A 21,145-nucleotide genomic window follows, 5' to 3' on the forward strand; every position below is an offset into this window, starting at 1 on the left:
GACACGTGGAATGGAGAGGCTGACTGGAGAGGCAGTGCCATACAATGACTAGCTGGTAAATACTTTAGTCACTGGCTCTTCAGGAAGACAGGTGACAGCTCAGTTGGTCAAGCGTTTCCTGCGCAAGCGTGAGGATCTGGGTTCATCCTTAGAACACATATCAAAAAGCTGAGTGTGGGGAGTAGCAGTAACTCCAGGGCTGTGGAGGCAAAGACAGGCAGGTTCCTGTGCTCCTGGCCAGCCAGGGTAGTCAGTGAGCCTCCGGGACATGAGAGAGCCAGGCTCAAAAAAGTAAAGACCAAGGAAGTGGACAGAGCCTGAAGACTGGCACTCAGGGTTAGCCTTTGGCCTCCACACTGGTGGACACGTGGACAGGTCATGGCTGAGGACAAACCACTAACACTCCTGAATGTGTAATTGGGGAGGTGTGTACCATCTGATCTTATGGGCCAGGGCAGCTGCTGGACCACTGGCTGCCTGTGTGTATGTGTGTGTGTGTGTGTGTGCTGTGGATATCGTTCTGTATGGAAAATATGTTAATAAATAAACCACTGATTGACCAGTAGCCAGGCAGGAAGTGTAGGCGGGATAAGGAGAGAGGAGAATTCTGGGAGGTGGAAGGCTGAGTCAGGGAGACACTGACAGCTGCCGCCATGACAAGCAGCATGTGAAGATGCCGGTAAGCCACAAGCCATGTGGCAAGGTGTAGATTTATAGAAATGGGTTAATTTAAGATATAAGAACAATTAGCAAGAAGCCTGCCACGGCCATACAGTTTGTAAATAATATAAGCATCTGTGTGTTTATTTTGTAAGTGGGCTGTCGGACTGCTGGGGCTTGGTGGGACCCGGAGAGAATTCTCCAGCTCTGTGTGTGTGTGTGTGTGTGTGTATTTACTGAGTCACCTCTGGCCAATCAAGTGTGGATAACATAGGTAATGAGGTAACGTGACAGATATGGCTGCCAGAGTCCAGTTCTTTCCATTACAGCTGAACACAAAGATCAACCTTAGAGAAAGACCCCAGGCCTGTAAGGTTACCAAAACCATGGTGGTTCTGTGCAAGACCACATCCATTCTTGGTTCAATGGTAAAACATTGATATCACATCGATACGAAGTGCATCCCCAAAAGGCTTGGTCCTCAAGGGTGGAGCCAACTCCTGAGACACAACTGTGGCTTGAAGGCTCTGACCTAGTCATTGGATTAATCCATTCACACTCATGATTTGCTGACATGTGGGGGGAGCCTGGTTGGAGGGAGCAGGCCCCCCGAGAGGCCTTTGAAGGGCATGGTGCCTCTCACAACTTTCTGTCTCTCTCACTCTGAGGTGAGCAACTGTGCTCTTCCAAGCCCTTCCATGGGGCTGTTCTGCCTCCCACAGACCCCGAAACAATGGAACCAGCCAGCCATGGGCTGTGCCACAGACAGAAACCATCGGCCCAAGCCCACCTCGCTTCCTGTAAACCATCTGCCATTTGTCACAGGATGAAAAGTCTGCACACAAAACAATTTCTACCAGAGAACTAGGTCACCGCTGTGACTATCTGGGAAGGGTTTGTGGGAAGAATTTGGAAAAGTTAGTAGAAGTTTCAACAGAGCCCAGAATGAGGACAGGACTGTGAAAACAAAGCCCTGTGCGCGCTGGGTTTCAGAGGGGATGGGCACACTGCTGCAAAGTGCTGGAGCTCACTCGCGTTACAGCCAGGCGGGGAATTTGCCCATTTCCGCCCCCCACGTCCACACCTTTCAACACTGAGGCTTGATTGGCCCCACACAGGCCCAGAAACAATAGAAGACATGTCTTGTCCCCACGTCTTCCTCTGTCTCTCTGCTTCCTGGCTGCCACAGAGTGAATATGTCCTCTATACAGCCCGCTCTCCTCAAGGCTCAAGCCTCAGTCCTAACCTGACGGCCAAGAGCCAGTGGACTAGAACCGTAAGCCGAAAGCAATCAGTCCTCCTATGAGCTCTCCCAGGTATCTGTCGCACTGAGAGTCTGACAGACATTCTGCTTCCTTCCTGGGGAGATGTGCTTCAGAGAGGCTCCGTTGGTGACCCGGAGCTGGGTCACCAGTCTCCACTAGGACACCTTTGCAAGGCCAACCTTGATAAACTTGGGGGGATTTGCTCTTGTAGTCCCCTTCTGCCCCTCCGAGACATCAACACACCGACTCCACCATGGAGGAAAACGTATGTGAATGTATCTCCATGAGCCCATCCCTACCCCAACCCTAGAACAGCTTCCACAGACCAGGCTCTTGTGATGGGTGACCAGAAGGCCGAGGGGGAAACAGAACCTAGTATACCTAACACAAGTTTCAAAACCAGAAAAACCGGGTACGCACGACATCCCTGCCACTTAACTGGACACAAAATGCTTCTCTTGGGTTGCAGCCCCTTCCGCGGGGCATTGTGTAGCATGCCAGCACGAAGCACGTGGCCATGGATCGGCCTCCCTTCCCAACCATGGGGCGGAGCAGGGCAGCGGTGGTCCAGCCTGCTCTCCCACACAGCACCCGACACAGCACCACGCACTCCGGACGCCTCCACCACCCGGGTGTGTAGGTTCAGTTTATTCTTCACATCAGAGATACAAAGAGCCCCCTTTAAGGATCCTCCCCCACATCCGATTCGTCTAGCTCCACCCCCTTCCTTAATCAGCACCTCGGCTTCTCTCCTGAAGCTCCGAGGGCCACCTGCCCTCGCCTCCCTGCCACCGAGATGCAGACTGAGAAGCCACAGACCATTTTCTCTTTTTTAATAAGGTAACTATTTCTAAATATGGTGGCCTGGAGGTCCCATAGAAAAAAAGCCAAGGGTGTTAACAGCATCGGAACAGCGTATTTACAGGGTAGTAACATGCGGACGAAAAGCTACAATACTGAGTATCCGACGACGCAAACAAAGGGGTGGGGTGGGGGGCAGAGAGCCCCCCAGTGGAAAAGAAACCCCAGGAAACGTTAAACTGGTAAATCAATGGCGAGTTAAGGCTTAAAAAGTGTATAAAAATAACACAGTTAATATTCAAACGGACTCCAGATACAGAATATATAGATGAGTTTTGTCTAGTTTTCTTCTTCTCTGGGGGGGTGTGGAAGGGCTTCTCTGGGCTCTGTACATAGTTCCTATATACATGGACACGCATGGCTTTCGGATTGGGATGTCTGGGGGGACTGGGGGCAGGGTCTGCTCCTGGGACCTCCTTTGGAGGATCCTATCCCTGCTGCAGGGCCTGGGGTCTGGGTTGGGGAGTCCTCTTCTGTGGCAAGAAAGACAACCCCTCCCTGGGCACTGTCCCCTTCTGGAGGGAATTCTGAAGGAAGTCTTAGCCCCAGACCCACTCCATCCCCATCCCCCTGCCCACAGTCTGCAGTGGTGGGAGAGGTAGCCGATAGGTTTCCTGGCCAGCACCGAGGTAGACTGGGGTGGTCTTCAGGGCAGCAGGGGAGGAGCCAGGCCTCACCAGGCACCTCCCCAACCCACTTCCCTGGGCTCACCACCCAGCCGTCACTGCACCCTTTGGTCCCGCGGCTCTCCAGACCCCTCCTGTTTCCATGCCCTGAAGACAGGCAGCCCTGGCAGCTGCCGAGCCCTCCGCCCAGGGAAGGCTAGGACAAGGCTCAGGCAGCTTGAGCTGGGCGACGGGGCTGAAGGGCTCATTCCAGCTGTCTCCTGTCTCCTCCCACCTGGGGGAGGGTCCCCTTTGAAGTTCAGAACCCCAGGCCTGAGCCTCCCCTCAAGACCTGAGGCAATGGCCAGAGAAGGTCCCACGCTGCCCTCCGGTTCTCTGTATCCGTCTGTCCAGTCCTTTTAATTTCTCGTTCTTAGCAGCACCAACATTCTGGCCAATAAATATCCTTTTTGTTATTTCCAAAACAAACTTAAAAAAAAAAAAAAAAAACCAAGAAAACAGTGAAGCAAGTGAGGGAGAGGAAACAAAAAGAAAACCCAACAGACAGGTTCAAAGTGCTCTGAGATCGTCTTTGGATGCCACCAGAACAGTCCAGAATCTTGCAGTTGGCCTGGCTGCCCAGGAGCCGGACCAGGCAGGGCTTCTGCGGGCCAAGCTTTCTGGCAGGTTGGAAAGGTCGTCACGAGAGAGCTTGGTGGTTCCTGGAGGCCCAGCAGGAGTTAGGCTGGGTGCTGCCTGGGTCTGCGTCGGCCAAGTGGGCGGGGCGGCGCCACAGGTGGGCTCAGATCAGGGAGATTCGCACCGGGATGCCGGGGGACTCCGTCCTCTGGGGTGAGTGATGGCTCACCAGGTGCTCCACCACTGTGTGTTTGGACATGTGCTTCATCAGGTAGGTCTCCTGCAGGCAGATGGAAGACGTTATCACAACAGAGGCTGCAGTTCCCAAAGCGGCCACGGAGGGCAGCCCAGCTGGGGCTGCAGCCACAGCCCTGGGGTTCGGTTGTTCCCTATGGGATGGGTTCTAGGGCTGCTGCCGCTGCCGGGGGTGATTCTGCTCTTTGTTGGAGTCCAGTCCTACTCAGTGCTGGCTGGAGGTGCGGGACAGGGCTGACAGGCAACGAGGCTCGCCATCAACAGTTCCCACCCCAAACCCTGCACCTCCCAAGTGCCAAGCTGGCAGCTCGTCATCAACAGCGGTAGGGAGATATACAGTGTGAACCCAGCCCTGAGTGCCATCACACCCTACATCCACGTCTTTATCTGTTCGGGTTTCCTGTGAGGCAGGGGCTTGGCTGGAGCTGAGTTCTGCCATTTTTTAGCATTAGGACAAGTCATCTCCCGCAACCTGCTCCCAAGCCTCAGTTTCCTCCTCTATAAGCAAGGACATTACCTAGAGCCCTTGGCATACAGTGAGGGACAAGGAGGCCACTCCTTCCCCAGCCTCAACATTTTATTCCAGTTGGAAGCAGGAATCCTTGCCTCTGTAAACTTCCGGTTGATCCTCTGGGGGTGAGGCCACATTGGAGTCATCCCCATTCTCCACTGGCTCTACTAAGCCTGCCCTGAGGCACCATGATTAGATGGGTGATGTGACCTGGGCTGTCTACATGCCCACATTCTCCCCTGGCCTCGGCCAGGAGCAAGGTAACACACATACCCTGTCCCTGGCTGCCACTCCAGGCCTCACACCTCAAGACGGGCAGTCAGGCAGAGAGCCTGTGAACGTGGTCAGCTGCTACATAAGCCAGAAGAAGTCAGCAACAGCCAAGCCAGGAATCGTTCCAGTGAGCACATAGCAGAGAGAAGGGTGGGCGGGGAGAGGGGGTGTGGCTTAAAAGACACTGACCCAGGGCAATATAGTCTCTCTGTCTGTCTGTCTGTCTGTCTCTCTCTCTCTCTCTTTGGTTTTTTTGAGACAGGGTTTTTCTGTGTAGTTTTGGTGTCTGTCCTGGATCTTGCTCTGTAGACCAGGCTGGCCTGGAACTCACAGAGATCTGCCTGCCTCTGTGTCTGCCTCCCAAATGCTGAGATTAAAGGTGTGCACCATCACTGCCTGGTGAGACATGAAGATTTTTATAACCAAAATAATAGGATGCCTGTGTTCTGCTTCAGAGAGCAGCAGTTGAAGACACAGTACTGTCAGTGACAAGCCTCCTAAGCAAATGTGAGGGCCCGGCCATGGGCCGAAACCTCCAACTCCAGGAGCCAAAACTAACCTTTCATCTTTTAAAATCAATTCTCGTAAGTATTTTGTTATTGTGACAGAAGGAAGGGCTGCCCCTCTAGTGGACATACACAGTGTCTGGAGACATTTCTGGTGATCTCATCCTGGGGAGGAGAGGATGCTGCCCTCTAGTGGACATACACAGTGTCTGGAGACACTTCTGGTGATCTCATCCTGGGGAGGAGAGGATGCTGCCCCTAGTGGACATACACAGTGTCTGGAGACACTTCTGGTGATCTCATCCTGGGGAGGAGAGGATGCTGCTGGCACTCAGTGGGTCGATGCAGAGGTTGATGGACGTCCTACTAGACACAGGGAAGTGTCCAGCCACAGAGGGGCATCCTGCCTAGGGTGTGTGGGGCTAGAACGGAGCCGTGCTGCTTGGAAGCAGCAACCTCCGCATATGTGCAATTATGTATTGACTCCCTGTCTCCATCGGGGTCCCTAACTTCCATGTCTGATCGGTATTTCCTGCTTCCTTCCTCAGTGCCTGACTCAGTGGCCAGTGGACACTGAAGAAACTGATAGCCCTGTCAGCCAGCTCCCTGGAAGGAGCCACTTGATAGAGGAGTAGACTGATACTCATGAATACTCTTGGCTATGGGGGCCTGGTACCAGAATAATTAAAGAACTAGAAACGTGCACACAACTGAGTTACCTGCGTACCCAAAGGCCCTTCTTTGGAAGATTTTTCCCCTGCCCAGGACCCATCTCTGGCTACCTTTCCCTGAAGGATGGGTAGCTCTGGCTGTGGTACTGTGCCCTCTGGTGGCTCTGGCAGGGATTACAGTTGCCCCAAGCAAGATTTCCCCAGCTCAGAAGAGCAGAATCTAGGCCCACAGCCCGGCCTTGCGGGCGGCTCTGGAACTTGGGGCCAGGCAGCAGGACTCACCGAGGTGTAGGCCCGCCCACACATGCTGCAGCAGTAGGCTTTAGCGTGCTTGATGGCGTGGGCGGAGAGGTGGATCTGGAGGGAGGCGGAGTCTGAGTAGGCCCTGTAGCAGTTGGGACATTTGTAGGGCTTGTCCTTGTTGTGCTGGCGTTGGTGAGACTGTGAAGAGCATAGCAAGGAGGTCGTAAGGCGGCCACTCTCTCCCACCCCGCCCCCTTCCTGGCCCTGGGGAAGTGGGGACACAGCTGGACGCCTGGGGGGGGGCAGGGAGGCACTCACCTGGAGGTTGGAGAGCTGAGTGAAAGCCTTCTCACAGCCAGGATGTGGGCACTTGTAGGGTCTGTCGCCTGTGTGGATTCTGCAAGAGCAGCCCGGGTGAGGGATTGGTTCTGACACATGCCCGGCAGCTCCAGTCCCCAAGCCCGGGCCTGGCCGCAGCCAGACCTCTGCTGCCCGGCACCTGTGTCCACCTCCCCTCCACGCACGTCCTCTAGTGGTCCTACAGAGCCACCATACCGTTCTCTGCCCTCTGCTGCTGGTCTGGCCAGTTTCTCACTCCCCCAAATCCCTGTGGCAACCTCAGTGTCAGTGCTGGGTCTCTGTTTGCTGGTTTCTTTTTTCTTTTCTTTCTTTCTTTATTTCTTTCTTCTTCTTTTTTTTTTTTTTTTTTTTTTTTTTTTTTTTTGTTTTTCAAGACAGGGTTTCTCTGTGTAATTTTGGTGCCTGTCCTGGATCTCACTCTGTAGACCAGGCTGGCCTCGAACTCACAGAGATCCGCCTGCCTCTGCCTCCCGAGTGCTGGGATTAAAGGCGTGTGCCACCGTGGCCTGGCAGTTCTCTCTCCATGAAAGCACGACCTCCTTGGTCTTATCTACTGCTACCTCTCTAGTGCCTAACACAAGTTCTGCTCAGGAAGGCCTCAATAAACAGCCTGACAGCTCAAAAGTTAGCCACTAACATCGGAAATACGATTCTGTCATCAGCCTCCTGTCCAGGTGTTTCTCAAGTGTTTGTTGACTGACTAACAGACAGTCCTCTAAGGACTTAGGTTCTTCTGTAGAGATACACCAAACCACTTGACCAGCAAACTACCCCACTGGCCTCCATCCACCCAACTATGCCAACTATCCAGCTTTCTCCTTGGGTTCTCAGCCTCGGTACCCTCTGACTTCAGCTATGGTATCACCCCTGGGGCCTGCCCTGGTGGTGCCCTAGCTCAGCAGTCCCCAGCCCTGCCCAGCTTTCTGGGCCCTTCACGGCCAGCCTCCTGTATCCCCCTTCCTTCCCCAGCACACACAGCCTCAAGCCTCCGAGCCTTTGTCCATTCTGTTCCCTCTACCAGAAAGGAAGGCCTCTGCCCTCTGGCTGGCATGTGGGGCCTTTCAATACTCATCCCAGATGGTCCACCTTTCCGTGCCTCTTTCACAGGCAGGTCCACACACACAGGCTTTGTCACAGTGGGGTCAAAACGGGGGTCCTCTGGGCCAAGGCCTGCCTCTAACCACTAACTTGTCTCTATGAGGCAGCCAGCACAGGGCTCCTCAGAAAGGGACGCAAGGAGACCATTGGCCACTGGACAAAGGACCAGGCTGCCTTCTCCCACTATGCACAAAGTTCTCAGTTTCCAGCCCTGAATTCCAGGCCACGCCCATCGCCAGGATCCTGTCCCTAGCATCTTCCGCTAGCAGAGCTTCCAGCCTTGACCCCCACATCCGTGAGAGGGGATGCTCAGCCTGACCCCAGGCAGCCCCTCTTCAGCCTCTTCAAGGAAAGCCAGCGGCAACTGGTGCCCTGCCTGCTCCCCACCCCCACTGCCCCAGCCCCGTGTGTGTGGGGACTCAAAACCAGATCTGCTCCCTTACCTAATGCTCACCCCCTCCACACCAGACCCAGAACACCCCCTCCCTTCCACGTGGAGTCCAGGCTGCTCCTTTGTGTGTGTACCCCGCTTGAATCCACTCCCACCTCTCCTCGCCCAGAGTCCCAAGTTCCTCATCTCTAAAATAGGAGGGATATCTAAAATAATGATGAAGACTGTGAGGAGGAAAGAAGACTCCATCTAAGGCTGCTCCCACAGACAGCATTTTCACAGTGTTAGGAAAACTGATTCTCCACCACGTGAGCTGCAGGGATCAAACCCAGGTCATTAAGCTTGCTGGAAAGCACCCTGACCAGCCGAGCCAGCTCACCAGCCTCCTTTTGGTTTTATTTTTTGAGGGTCTCACTCTGGCTCAAGCTGGTCTGAAACTCAAGGCAGTCCTCCTGCCTCAGCCTTCTATGTGCTGGGATGGCAGACATGAGGCCCCACAACACCCAGCTGGTCCGCTTCCACCCTCAGGTTCCACTGAATGGCTCGAACCACTTTGTAGTTCATAATTAAAACAAGGGTAGACATAGCGAAAGTCAATATTGGCGGAGCGGGAATCCCTCTCCGTGGCTTTTTTCTATCTCTCCTAGGAAGACACACATTCAGCTCGTACAAAGACTTCCGGGGCCCGCCTCGTGTTAAAGCGCTGTGTGTCAAGCACACGGGAGCCCTTTGATGCTGAATAGCTGTTCTTAATATTATAATTATTGTCATCAGACTCAAGAAAGCCAATTGACACTGTTCCCAGCTGCGGTTATGATTATATATGTACATCACATCACACCGCCAGGCAAAGAAAAACAAACCCAAGAGACAGTTTGCACCCAGCATAAGCAAACACACACAGGTAGTGTCACTCTGTCTGGCACTAGCCTCCATAAATAGACAGACTCCGAGCCCCCTTCTGGACTCAGTTCCTCCTGAAGCAGCTTCATCCCCGACATTCACACCCTGGTACCTGCTCACATGTGGTACCTTTCCCGTGTGCATCTCTTTGTCACAACTGCGTAAGACGCGTGCTGTGAGCCCACCATAAACAGACCATAGTAGAGAGTGTCCTGCTTACAATGCTGATACATGCATGGGGTGTGTATCATTTAGTCAGACGATCGTCCCGAATCTGGGCTTGTGGGACAGTTTGGGAGTCATCTGCTCGTCACATGTGCCTCCCTTTCAAACACAAGTTTCTTCTGAGCGTCACTAAACAGGAGCATCCCAACAGTGGTCTGGGGACGGCTCCTTCAGCTCCCAGGGTGCACTGCACGGCCCTTTGCTGACTGTGCAGCTGTGGTGTGTCCGGCACAGCTTCTGCTCTGGATTCGCCCTCTTTCTTTCACTCCCGTCCTGACAGTAACACTGGGAGTGCAGGCTGGGTTTCTTACAGGCCCTGGTGGCTTGGTTGTCAAGGGCAGGAAGACAGGACGTGGTCTCTGCAGACAGAACAGGGTTGATTCCTTGATCTGGTGGTTGTCTAGGGGTCCTGGGGCTGGGGAGCCTTATAAACCCATCTCTTTGCCACTGGGTTAAGACATGGTGCTTAATTGTATGTGCTGGTGCCCTGTGACTTGTAATTATCTCCTAAGTGTTGACAGATTCCTCTCATGCTGTTTTGTTTCCTGCCTATTTCAAACTTGAGTCACACAAACGAGGGAAAGAAAGGGGGGGGGGAGACATTAAAAAAAAGAAAGAAGCCCTCAGAAACAGAAGGGATCCCCAGGGTCTGGGAATATTCTGGCAAAACAGTCCCCTTCAAGGGCCAGTTCATTTTCGTTTTGTTTTCTCGCTCACATTCTTCCTCCCTACCCCCCCCCCCATTTCATGTGTTTACTTATTTCCAGCAGGATCTTACTCTGCAGCTCTAGGCTGGCCTCAATTTTTCAGCAATCCTCCTGCCTCTCAAGAGCTGGGATTACTAATATGAGCCCTCCCATATTCATTCTTAAATATGCTTAAACAAAGTCTACTTATGAAAAAAAAGAATTCTTAGTCATTATTACTTCTTGCTACTGTATCTATTTTCTTTTTATTAACTTTAAAAAAATGATGCACTTTGTGTGTGTGTGTGTGTGTGTGTGTGTGTGTGTGTGTGTGTGTATCTGTGCATGTGAGTGCAGGTGTCCACAGAGAGGTCAGAGGAATTCTATCCTCCTGGAGCTGGCGTTACAGGCAGTCGTGGGCCACCTGATGTGGGTGGTGGGGATCACTCACCTCAAGTCTTCCAGAAGAGCTGTAAGTGCTCTTAACCACCGAGGCTGTGTCTATTTTTAACTAATGCTTCCACGCATTTCTGCCAACTTTGAGCTAGGTGGCCTTTCTCAGGTCTAGACCCTTAGTTCAGAATAATAAAGTGCCCCAGTTTCTTCTACATGAATCCCCGGCACTCACATGAAAGCTGGATCTAGCTAGCTAAACACACACCCTCATGATCCTAGGGCTGGAGGTGGAGGCAGAGGCAGAGGACTGCCAGGCTTGGCTGGATACCAGACTAACTCCCAGCTTAGCCAGAGACTAAAGAAGACAGGACGGGCCAGATACCCTCTGGCCTCCATACTTGTGCTCATACACATATGTGTATAAACCAGACACACATACCACCCACCTCTTACCACCCACCCATGCATGCACATAATGTCTTGGGCAGGCATGCAGCTCAGTGGTAGATGCTTGCCTAGTATGCCCAAGGCCTTGGGTTTGATCTCCTGAACCATAGACACACACAAAAATGCTTTCTAAATGTAAAATTCCTCTCTCAACTAACTATACGGGATAAACTAAAGGCCTTGAAGGTGAGCCCTGCTGTGTGCATCATGTCTTTAGACAGTGAGTGGCATGCACGAGCCCTGAGTGGCAGATTCTATTCCCCCTTTGATCTTAACTGCTTCTTACAGTGGACTGGGCAGAATTATGCGGTCCTGTCAACAGGCCTCTGGGCCCGCTCATATTTGCCTTAAGGCTTCTCCTCTGAACAGCAGGTCAGAAACTTCTGGAATCTTCCTGAAGAACGTCAAGTGAATGAAGCCTGGAACAGACCTTGGTTCCTTGTGTTTCGAATATGACACCAGTCCAAGGCCAGACACTGCCTGAGACTTTGGTCCAGATGAGGGCAGCACAGCCCAGTGGACTGACAGACATGGGGTAAGAGGACAGGAATTGTCACCAAGGTGAATGAAGCTAATCTCATTACGGTTAATATTTCATTTTTTAAAAGGGCCCATGAGAAGCAGCCTCTACTTGGTCTGTCTCCGACCCTTCATTTAGGAAGCTATATTTAACAAAATAGAATAAAACAGTCTCCAAATAGATGACCTGCTTCACTTAACCCTTCAGATCCATGTGGGAGAAGGGCTACAGAAATTTCCCATCCCTATATGCTAATTATCAAGGAAAATTTAAAATCATACCTCGCTCAGAAACAACACATATGACCGACCTCATGTACAAACCCACACAGAACAACTGCAGTGCTGGGCAGGGTCCCTCTCTGCTCGAGAGAGACCCCTCCTTTCCACCATCGTTAGTCCCCTAAGTAGGCTCAAAAGGAATCTGCTCTCCTTCCTAACGGGATATAATTGTCTAAATCAAATTTGTAGCCGTGACCATGCCAGAAATGTCACATTTAAAGACAAATCTCATTTAATTAGGCATGACAGTACCTCGTGAGAATGAGGCTGCCTGGCACAAGGCTGGACCTGTTCCACATTGTGTGGTGTCAAAGCGCCCCCCCCCACTTACATTTGTTGATTGGTTTTATTCTGCCTTGGAGACAGCATCTCATGCAGCCCAAGCTAGCCTTGAACTGACTATGTAACTGAGGCTAGCCTTGAACTCCCAATCCTCCTGCCTCTGCTACTTGTGTGTTATCACCCCTTTATAATGACAAATAAAACAAAATAAGAAAATAATCCAGGAGCCTTGATACACTGAGACTTAGTCTCTAAAAGGGAGGTGTCCTCCCGTCACACAGTCTGGCAGAGGTGAAATCTCAGTACACTGATGCCTAATAATATAAGGGAAAAATTCACATACACACAGTGATTAAAATTCTGGCCCAGGGGCTCGGCAGTCTTCTGACAGCATTTTGTATCATATGCTATAATTCTACAACCCAGGCTACCAGCAGATCTTTGCTTATTCATCAGTACCAGGTCCTGCACACCTATGCGCATCACACCAGCCACATTTTTAAAAATCAAGGCATGACAAAATCAGAAAATGACTGAAACACACTTACGCAGTCCGAACTGTGCCTGAGGAGGCATGGAAATGGGAGATCAAGCTGACAGTCTGCCCTGGGCCACACTGTCGTTCACTCTTACTATTAAACCTACATATTATGCCCCACACCAGAGAAACACACAAGGCAAAACATTTGCACCCTGGGATAAAGGATGCAAAGGTCACCAGGACGATAAACACAAACAACAATGTTACCAGGCCTGGTGGCCCACACCATAATCCTAGCTACTAGGAAGCAGAGGTAGGAAGAAAGCAAGTTCAATGTTGGCCTGGGTATAGAACAGGTCGCTGTTTCAAAAGAAAAAGAGAAATTTTAAAAGAACTGGGATGTAGCTCCATGGTACCTAACTTGCTTAGCACACACAAAGCTCTGGGCTTATCCCTGCTTTAAAAAAAAAAAAAATCACAACAAAATTTACCAGGGCTGGGGATATGGCTCAGTGGTAGAACCCTTGCCTAGCACACATGAGGCCAGAGTTTTGATTCCCAACACCACAGGACAATTTTTAGAGTAATACTAAGAATAAAATACAGAGTTCCCTATATAGCTTTGGTCCCTTCCAGGAAAGGGAAACCTCAGCTGTCAGGAGTTACAGGCTCCACAATCAAACAGTCCCTTCACTGACATTGGTCCAGTCGACACTAGGAAACACCCGACCTCACTTTCAGACACGATAGTCACATGAACAAGCTGGTTGTCGGGCCGGAGCACATGGAACACACTGACTCCAGTCTTCCGAACTGGTTTAACTCCTCTGGTCATTGTATCTAGTCTCTACTCTCCCTCACGCATGCTTTGATTTCCTTATGTCACCTTACGCCACCAGGCAGGGATTTTTGTCTGGTTTGTTCCTAGAATTCCATCTGGCACAGCTCAGGGGCTCCGTAATGTCTGTTAAACGGATGAATCATGTTCTCTGTTCAAACTAGGTCTATCTAGTCCACAAATACTTAACAAATGCCTAAACACTCGTGTGCGTTGCCACCCACGGGGGATACAGAAATGCAGGACACCGAGCCCTTGCCTTCCCCAGCTCCCAAAATACTGACGGAAGTAGAAAAACACACAGGCAAGTATCAGACGGCCCACCCCTGACTGAATGGAGGCCAACAGTCCTTGGATGCTTGGGACCTATGGGCTCACAGAAGCCGCACCTGAACCAGCTACGATGGAGGAAGCAGGACCCAGGGGTGCAGAGGAGGTAGCCAGGGTATCTCAAGTAAAGGATACTGATAAGTGCTGGGACCAGGAGATGAGAAGGGTAGTGTAGGACGGAGAGCAGGGCTCGGGGAAGTGGAGGAGGAGCTTTATCCAGTGTGGACTAAAAGACGCATCAGAGGAATGTGAACTTGACCCTGGGGGCAGCAGACCCCTGAAAGTCCCTGCCCCTCCCTGCAGCAGCTCCAGCACCAAGCATCAGGTGCTGAGCTGGGGGGGGGCACAGCAGAGGGGGGGAGGAGGCACCCACCTGGTGTGCTGCTGGAGGTGGGAGAGCTGTCGGAAAGACTTGTCACAGTAGGAGCAGTGGTAGGGCTTGACCCCCAGGTGGATGCGCAGGTGCTGAGCCAGGTAGGAGGCGTTGGCGAAGGACTTGGAGCAGTGGGGGCACTTGTGGGGCTTGGCCTCTGTGTGTGACTTGGAGTGGATCTGCATCTCTGACTTGGTGAAAAAGGTGAGCGGGCACACCTTACACCTGCAGGCAAGAGGCAACTTCACGCCTGGGAAGATTCCCCACCCGCTTCGGTCCATCTCCAGGGAGACCTTCTCTAGCCAAGAGACCACGTGCCTGGGGCCGAGTCTACTTGTGGAGTCCAGAGGACAGGGATCCACTCGGGAGAGTCAGAGGCAAGTTCCAGCCCAGGCACCTTCTAGTCTGGAGGGAGCTCTGACATCTGGGAACATCTGCAGCTGTCTGGGGAACAGGGCTACATACAACCACAGGGAAGCCAGGAAAGACCCTGCCTACAGCCACACCTGTGGTCCCCGGGGAGGAGGTTCTCACAGGCTAAGTCATTCTGACCTGGCTGTGTGTTAGAATCTTCTGGAACCTTTTGACAAGTACAGATGCCTAGCTCCCTCCCGCCACCCAACTAACTCAGAACTTGTGGAGGTCCAGCCCTGGCAGTAGCATGTTGTGAAAGCTCCTCAGATGTTTTCACATGGTCCAGACAACTCTCATGGGACAAGGAGGGCCAGGACTCGTAAAACTCCAGGGTGCTACCTGCCCTGGACCACCTCTGATGGAGCTAAACTCTATTCCTCTTCCCGCCTTCTCCCTGATGGCCCCGTATGTTGGTGGGACTCTACCCTGCTCTTCGAATCTTAGCTCCCCACCCTTATCCCCTGGGGTCCCACTTTCTAGCTCTAGGCACACATCTCCAGCACAACCCCACCCAGACCCCGTCTGAAGAGACCCTCACCTGTATGTCTTGCCCTCCTTTGCGGTCTCACCGGAGGCCAGGATGGGGTAGGGGACAACAAGGACAGGGGGACCTCCTGGGTTCTCTGCCTTGATCTTTTTGCGGCCGCGTTCAGACTTGGGGGGGCCAAGGAGGCCATGACCCTGGATTGTCTTGATGGAGTCCAGGAGGGGGGGGCTGGTGATCCCTGAGATGAGGGTGGGGGATGAGGCGATGAGGCGGCTCTGGCTGGTGGTGGTCGGTGTGGACGGGGTACTGGTGCCTGTGCCAGTGCCTGGAGTTGACTCAGACGTGCTCACAGCAGGGGTCCGAGAGGAAAGGCCCAGACCTGGCAAGACACACACAAGGGGGCAGGATGAGGACAGCTAGCACAGGCCACCCAGCTCTGTGACTGACAGGTCCTCTTGCCCTTCTGAGCTCTTCCCAATCCTAAATTCAGAGGTACGACAGCTTACAGCTGTGTAAAATGCCTTAGAGAAGCTGAAGGCTAGTTAGGTTAAGAAGTCAGTTTTTTTTTTTTTTTTTTTTTTGGTTTTTTTTCGAGACAGGGTTTCTCTGTGTAGCTTTGCGCCTTTCCTGGAACTCACTTGGTAGCCCAGGCTGGCCTCGAACTCACAGAGATCCGCCTGCCTCTGCCTCCCGAGTGCTAGGATTAAAGGCATGCGCCACCACCGCCCGGCTTAAGAAGTCAGTTTAAGGGCTGGAGGTCTAGCTCACTGTAGAGTGCTGGTCCAGCACAAGACCTTGGGTTTGATCCCCAGCACTACAGAAACCAAGAAGCACTCTAGAGATAATTCCACCCACAGAAAAAGTCCCGGGCACGCAGACATTCACCTCCGTGTTATTTATAACAGCAAAATTTCAGAGGCAACTGAATTATGCAAATTGGGGAAGGGCTGGGTAAACAGTGGTCAGCCTGCTCTCCCTAACTTCCCATTATCTTTGTTTCAAAAGGCTGTGTATGCATGCACAGGAAAAACAAACAGCCGACGCGCACAAACGTGGTGTGGGGGCAGGGCAAGATGTAAAAGCCATGGCTTAACTGTTTTCCGGTCCCATAGCAATGAAGTTTGAAGGAGAAAACCCCCCAAATTCCGTAACGACAGTTTCTATTTATTAGTTTTGCTTCTTGAGACAGGGTCTCGTGTGGCTCAGGCTGGCCTGGCCTTGAAGTCCTAAACCTCTTGCCTCGGTCTCCCACATGAACTACTGTGCCCGCCCAGGTGAAAAGTCATTCTTTGAAAGAAGAAGGTAGAAATGGCATCATGGCTGCCTGGAGTCCATGCACTCGGGAGGCTGAGCTCGGGGTGGCCGGGTCCAGGCCAGCCTAGACGACACAGGGAGAAGGAAAGAAGGGACCACGAACATCTGTAACCGTAACTTTAGTAGGTAAAATATGATGCTAGTATGTATCATCTGACTCATTTTTTAAAATCTATTTCTATATATTTTTCAATATGCCAAAATCTGTGCATCAAAATAAAATCCAGGGTTGGTGTGGGTATCATTTGGGCCACACACTGGTAGCAGGAATGTATACTTATGCAGCCTCCACTGAGGACAGTTGGCAGTAGATATTAAAAGTTTAATTAATGCTCATAATTTTTAACCGGGCAATTGATTCTACTTCTAGAAACCACCATAAGGAAACAATTGTGCCTGAGCACAAAGATGCGGGGTTTTCCACACAAAGCTGGGATTCCACACACACGATATAAAGTGCTTTTCCTCAACAGGGGCTGCGGATATGGAAATGGGACCTTTACGGTCACCAAAACAGGACAGCTGTAATGCAAGGCACACAGGGAAATGCCAGACTGTGCAAGCTCACAAGGGCCCATCTACCCCAGAAAGCACACGCTAACTACACAAGCAGACACCACACCATGAGTGTGCCAACATGGAGGGAGGCAGACCCGAGATGCTCCCGCCGGCTAACACGGTTCTCTGTAACAAAGGAGGGGAATTTTTGGTCATGGGGGATTTTCATACTTTGTCTGCTTCAAAATTATTTGAATCTTTTACTTGGTGAAGTCACCCATTTTTAAACATCTGCGATTAAAGGATAAAGTAAATTACAGGGGAAATATACATAAGAATGGTAACAATAGCAGAACCAAGGCTAAACATCTCTGCTTTCAGGTTCTCTGATATTTCTAGGTTTTCAGTAATGGCCATGTTATTACCTTTACAATGAAAGTACAATACAGATGTCTGGGATAGAATGGCAAATAGGAAAAAAAGTTAAATCACCGACACAATCCTGCCACACACACAGCAAACATGTACATATTAAAAAACAAACAAAAATATGGAAAAGGAAAAAATGCACTTAAAAGAGTCTCTAAGATTTTGGGTTGAGGGAAAAAAAGATTCTGGGTTAGGCACTGGGGATTATGAGTAATTTTTTTCTTAGTTCCTCCTTTTTCCAAATTTCCCTTAATTTGCTTATATTGCTTTTTTAATATTACTTTTACAATGAAAAAATAAATTTAATAAAATCATAACGGGAGATGTGCAGAGTGCAGCTGGGGCCTGGGGAGGCTCACAAGGCCCACAATTTGGGGGCATCTCTAAGAGAAGGGGGAGAAAGTCACTTGGCTGGTGGCAGAGGTGAGCCGCTGAGGGAGCAGACCCGGCCTTGGTGGCCTCCTGACTCTCGCTGGGTGTTCCCCCTGCACCCCAGTCTCAACCTACTTAACACTGAGCTGTTCCTCGGCTGATCCCATCCCAGGATCACAGCCCTGGGAGTCTCCCACACACCTCCTTCTCTGCACTCTTTACATCCTGACCAGCAGAGATGCCTTTCCACGCCTTCTCACTGTAAGGATCTATCCACTTCTCCGCATCCCCACAGCTCTATGTGGTCCACCTCACTATCTTCTCCAGAAGCTCTCCCTGCCTCTGTGCTGGGCCCAGAACCCCATCTCCACCTCAGGACCAGACTAGATTTCCTAAAGCCTTGCCTCCCCGCTGTTAGGGGGGGGGGCTTCCAAACTGCTGAGTGTGGACCACAGTGACTTCTGCCTTGCTTTTCTCCTCTGCTGAAGGAGACAGCAGGCTGGCTGGATTGCATGGAGATGCTGGTTAATTACCAAACATTGCCTGTTCTTCACCCCAGCACTGGCAAACCCCTTCACCAGGCCGCTGTGAGGAAAGACTGTTACTAGGCACACACAGGTGTTAACTGAAGTCACTACCACACCAGAATCCCCCAGCCCTCCCCAACTAAACAACCTGCCCTCTGGCCTTCTACACACTGCTCCCTCGGCCAGGGCCCTTCCATCCTCCGGCCCCACCACCCAAGTCTGCCTTGAGTCTTTCCTTTTCTTCTCCTCTATCTGTTGAAACTTACGGGGTTCTGAGCCCTCTGAGGATCTCACTTTCCTAGTAAGCTTCCAGCTGTTGGGAAGGGATTCTCATAGCTCAAGGTCAGAGGAAGCCTGGGAGCTACGGCTAGTACCCACTAGCCCCTCCACCAAGCTTCCCCTACAACTCTGTTCTTTTTCTTCCTGCCCACTCTGTTCTCATCTGGTCAGGTCCTACCATCACCAAGTCCCACCTGGACCAGCTCCTGCCCCAACGTTCTTTACAGACCTTGCCAGCCCCGCCCACTCCACAGACCCCACCTACTCTCCCTACCTCCTCCAGCTCCGCCCACTCCACAGACTCCACCCACTCTCCCTACCTCCTCCAGCCCCGCCCACTCCACAGACTCCACCCACTCTCCCTACCTCCTCCAGCCCCGCCCACTCCCACAGACTCCACCTCACTCCCTACCTCCTCCAGCCCCGCCCACTCCACAGACTCCACCTACTCTCCCTACCTCCTCCAGCCCCGCCCACTCCACAGACTCCACCTACTCTCCCTACCTCCTCCAGCCCCGCCCACTCCACAGACCCCACCTTATCTCCCTACCTCCTCCAGCCCCGCCCACTCCACAGACCCCACCTTATCTCCCTACCTCCTCCAGCCCCGCCCACTCCACAGACTCCACCTACTCTCCCTACCTCCTCCAGCCCCGCCCACTCCACAGACTCCACCTACTCTCCCTACCTCCTCCAGCCGCGCCCACTCAGCTTACCTGTGACAGTACTGGTGGCCGGCCTCGCATGCAGCGCCACGTCGGGCTGCGGCACAGACTGCGGGTGCAGCCCCGGCACCTGCTGCAGCTTGGGCAGAGACATGACGGCCTGACTGCTCTCGGCGGGCGCGGGGGGCACTAGCAGTGGCTGCTGTGATGAGGCTGAGGTGGGCGGCAGGTGGGGCGGCCGGATCTTCTCGGCCATCAGCTGCTCTTTGATCTTGTTAATCAGGACCAGGTTGTCCAGCTGCAGAAGGGGGAGGAGCCAGGTTGGGGTGGGTGGGCCGCACTCCAGGCCCCTCTCGCTGCAAGCTGCAGCCCAAACCCAGGCAAAGAATAGCAGCTTCAATGCGGAAGGCAGGCAGCGGGAGCGACAGTCTTACCTGGCTGGGCATGGTGGGAGGAGGGGGCCAGAAGTAGGGGTTGTTAAATCGAGGTTCGGCCATCCTGCAGGAAGAGAATGGCTGTCACTATCAGCTATGAGATCTCCTTACCCCTTGGGACCCAAATTCCTTAGCCAAGTGGGCCTCCCACCAGGCCCAGAGACCCACATCCCCAGGTTCAAAAGTCAGGAATTCAGTGTCTCCCTGGGAGGACCTCAAGGGGCAAAGGTCACATTCAGACCCGAGAGCTCCCAGTACCTGCCCACCGCCCATGCTGCCAGGCCAGTTTCCATCCCCTAGAGCCAACCCCGTGGGCCCTACATAGAACCCTCCCCGACCTGAGACAACCTGGAGAACCCTGAGAACACTTTTATAAACAGCCACGAATCTACCCGTGTGGGAGCCTCGCCCTCCCACTTCCTCCCGAGGGAAGACATCCTCATCTGAATGCATGAGATGGGGCAAAGCTACAGCCTCTCCGAGGGCCAGTGGCAGAACGATTGCCACAGACCCAAATGAGCATTCCCTTTGACTCAAGAATTACCCTCTGCAAAATTCAAACACGGACAGGTGGACAGGAGTAAGGTCTGACCTGAAAAGCTGGGGGTGTCAGAGTGCTGTGCTTAAGGGGAGGAGGCTGGGAAGCCCAGGGGTCAGCACAGCGTGACCAGGGCACCAGTGCCCCACAGCTGGCAAGTTCCATGGCAGCCTGTGGGCTGGAGAGCCTTTTCAATCAAAGCAGGCCAAGACATAGGCCAGGCCCTTGAGGCTAGCTCTGTCCTCTGGGGAGGGGGCAAGGGTGGGGAGGGGGGGTTTTCTGTGACTCTAGAACAAGTCTAGAAGTGACTTACAGGCTCAGGCTGCACAGGGGTATTATTCATTGCTTTCTATCCACGTGGACTGAGTCATCTTTCAAAAATTACTTCCCTACCTGGTACTGCAGCCTTAGACCAAAAAGGAATGCCTGCGACCTCTTCTGCTCCAGAGAGCTCGAGAAGTCCCTACTGGAATCGTGGTGGAGTTTGAGGAGAGAGCCCTCCACACGCACACAATCCAATGTGAGTGTTTCCAGAAAGAACTTTTGGAGGGATCCGCTTTTGTGATCTTGACTTGATAAGCAGGCACAAAAGGCAGCCTTATCTCTTCATACAGGTGAAGAAACAGGGGCTTGGAGAGAAGGAAGAGGCCGCGCCACACCTCGAGGGTGCTAGGGTTGGGAAGTCAGATTACTCAAACGGCTTTCCCAGGCCATTTGCTTGGTAAATTCTCGTCCTCAGCAGAACAAAAGTCGGCCCCACAAGGAAGCAAGTGGCCTTACTCTTCACCCTCATCCTGGGGAGAGTTTGCTCTCAACCAGAGAGCAGAGGACTCGGGGTGGGTGGGGGGTGACCAGGACAATTCCCATCCTGCCAGCCTTCGGTCCCCAAGGCATAGGAGGCCCTCCCCTCTGTCCATCAAAGCCCGTGGCAGCCTCTTACAGACAAAAAGCAATGCTCGGCCTGCCTCGCTCCCTGACTGTCCCCAGGCTTTTGGGGCTGCTCACCCAGCCAGTGAGGAGGCTGCGAGTTACCAGTGCCCACCTTGTACTGGGCACATTGACACTGAGAGCAGGGGCTCTCACCATGC

At 52.5% G+C, this 21,145-nt stretch overlaps 1 protein-coding gene across 1 annotated transcript in view; it reads right to left on the reverse strand.

Annotated features, from left to right (window-relative positions):
- Positions 1-2,558: 2,558 nt before the first annotated feature.
- Positions 2,559-21,145, reverse strand: part of Znf362 (zinc finger protein 362) — a 32,997-nt gene continuing 14,410 nt past the window's right edge. Inside the window, exons 3-9 of the mRNA XM_028855810.2 lie at positions 19,520-19,583; positions 19,137-19,383; positions 15,053-15,380; positions 14,101-14,325; positions 6,808-6,886; positions 6,529-6,687; positions 2,559-4,310 (exon numbers count right to left, since the gene is read on the reverse strand). Coding sequence (XP_028711643.1) covers positions 4,194-4,310; positions 6,529-6,687; positions 6,808-6,886; positions 14,101-14,325; positions 15,053-15,380; positions 19,137-19,383; positions 19,520-19,583 — 1,219 coding nt within the window. The 3' untranslated portion in view covers positions 2,559-4,193. The remainder of the gene's footprint in view (positions 4,311-6,528; positions 6,688-6,807; positions 6,887-14,100; positions 14,326-15,052; positions 15,381-19,136; positions 19,384-19,519; positions 19,584-21,145) is intronic.

Source organism: Peromyscus leucopus, chromosome 2 (genome assembly GCF_004664715.2).
Source record: "Peromyscus leucopus breed LL Stock chromosome 2, UCI_PerLeu_2.1, whole genome shotgun sequence".
Taxonomy (NCBI): domain Eukaryota; kingdom Metazoa; phylum Chordata; class Mammalia; order Rodentia; family Cricetidae; genus Peromyscus; species Peromyscus leucopus.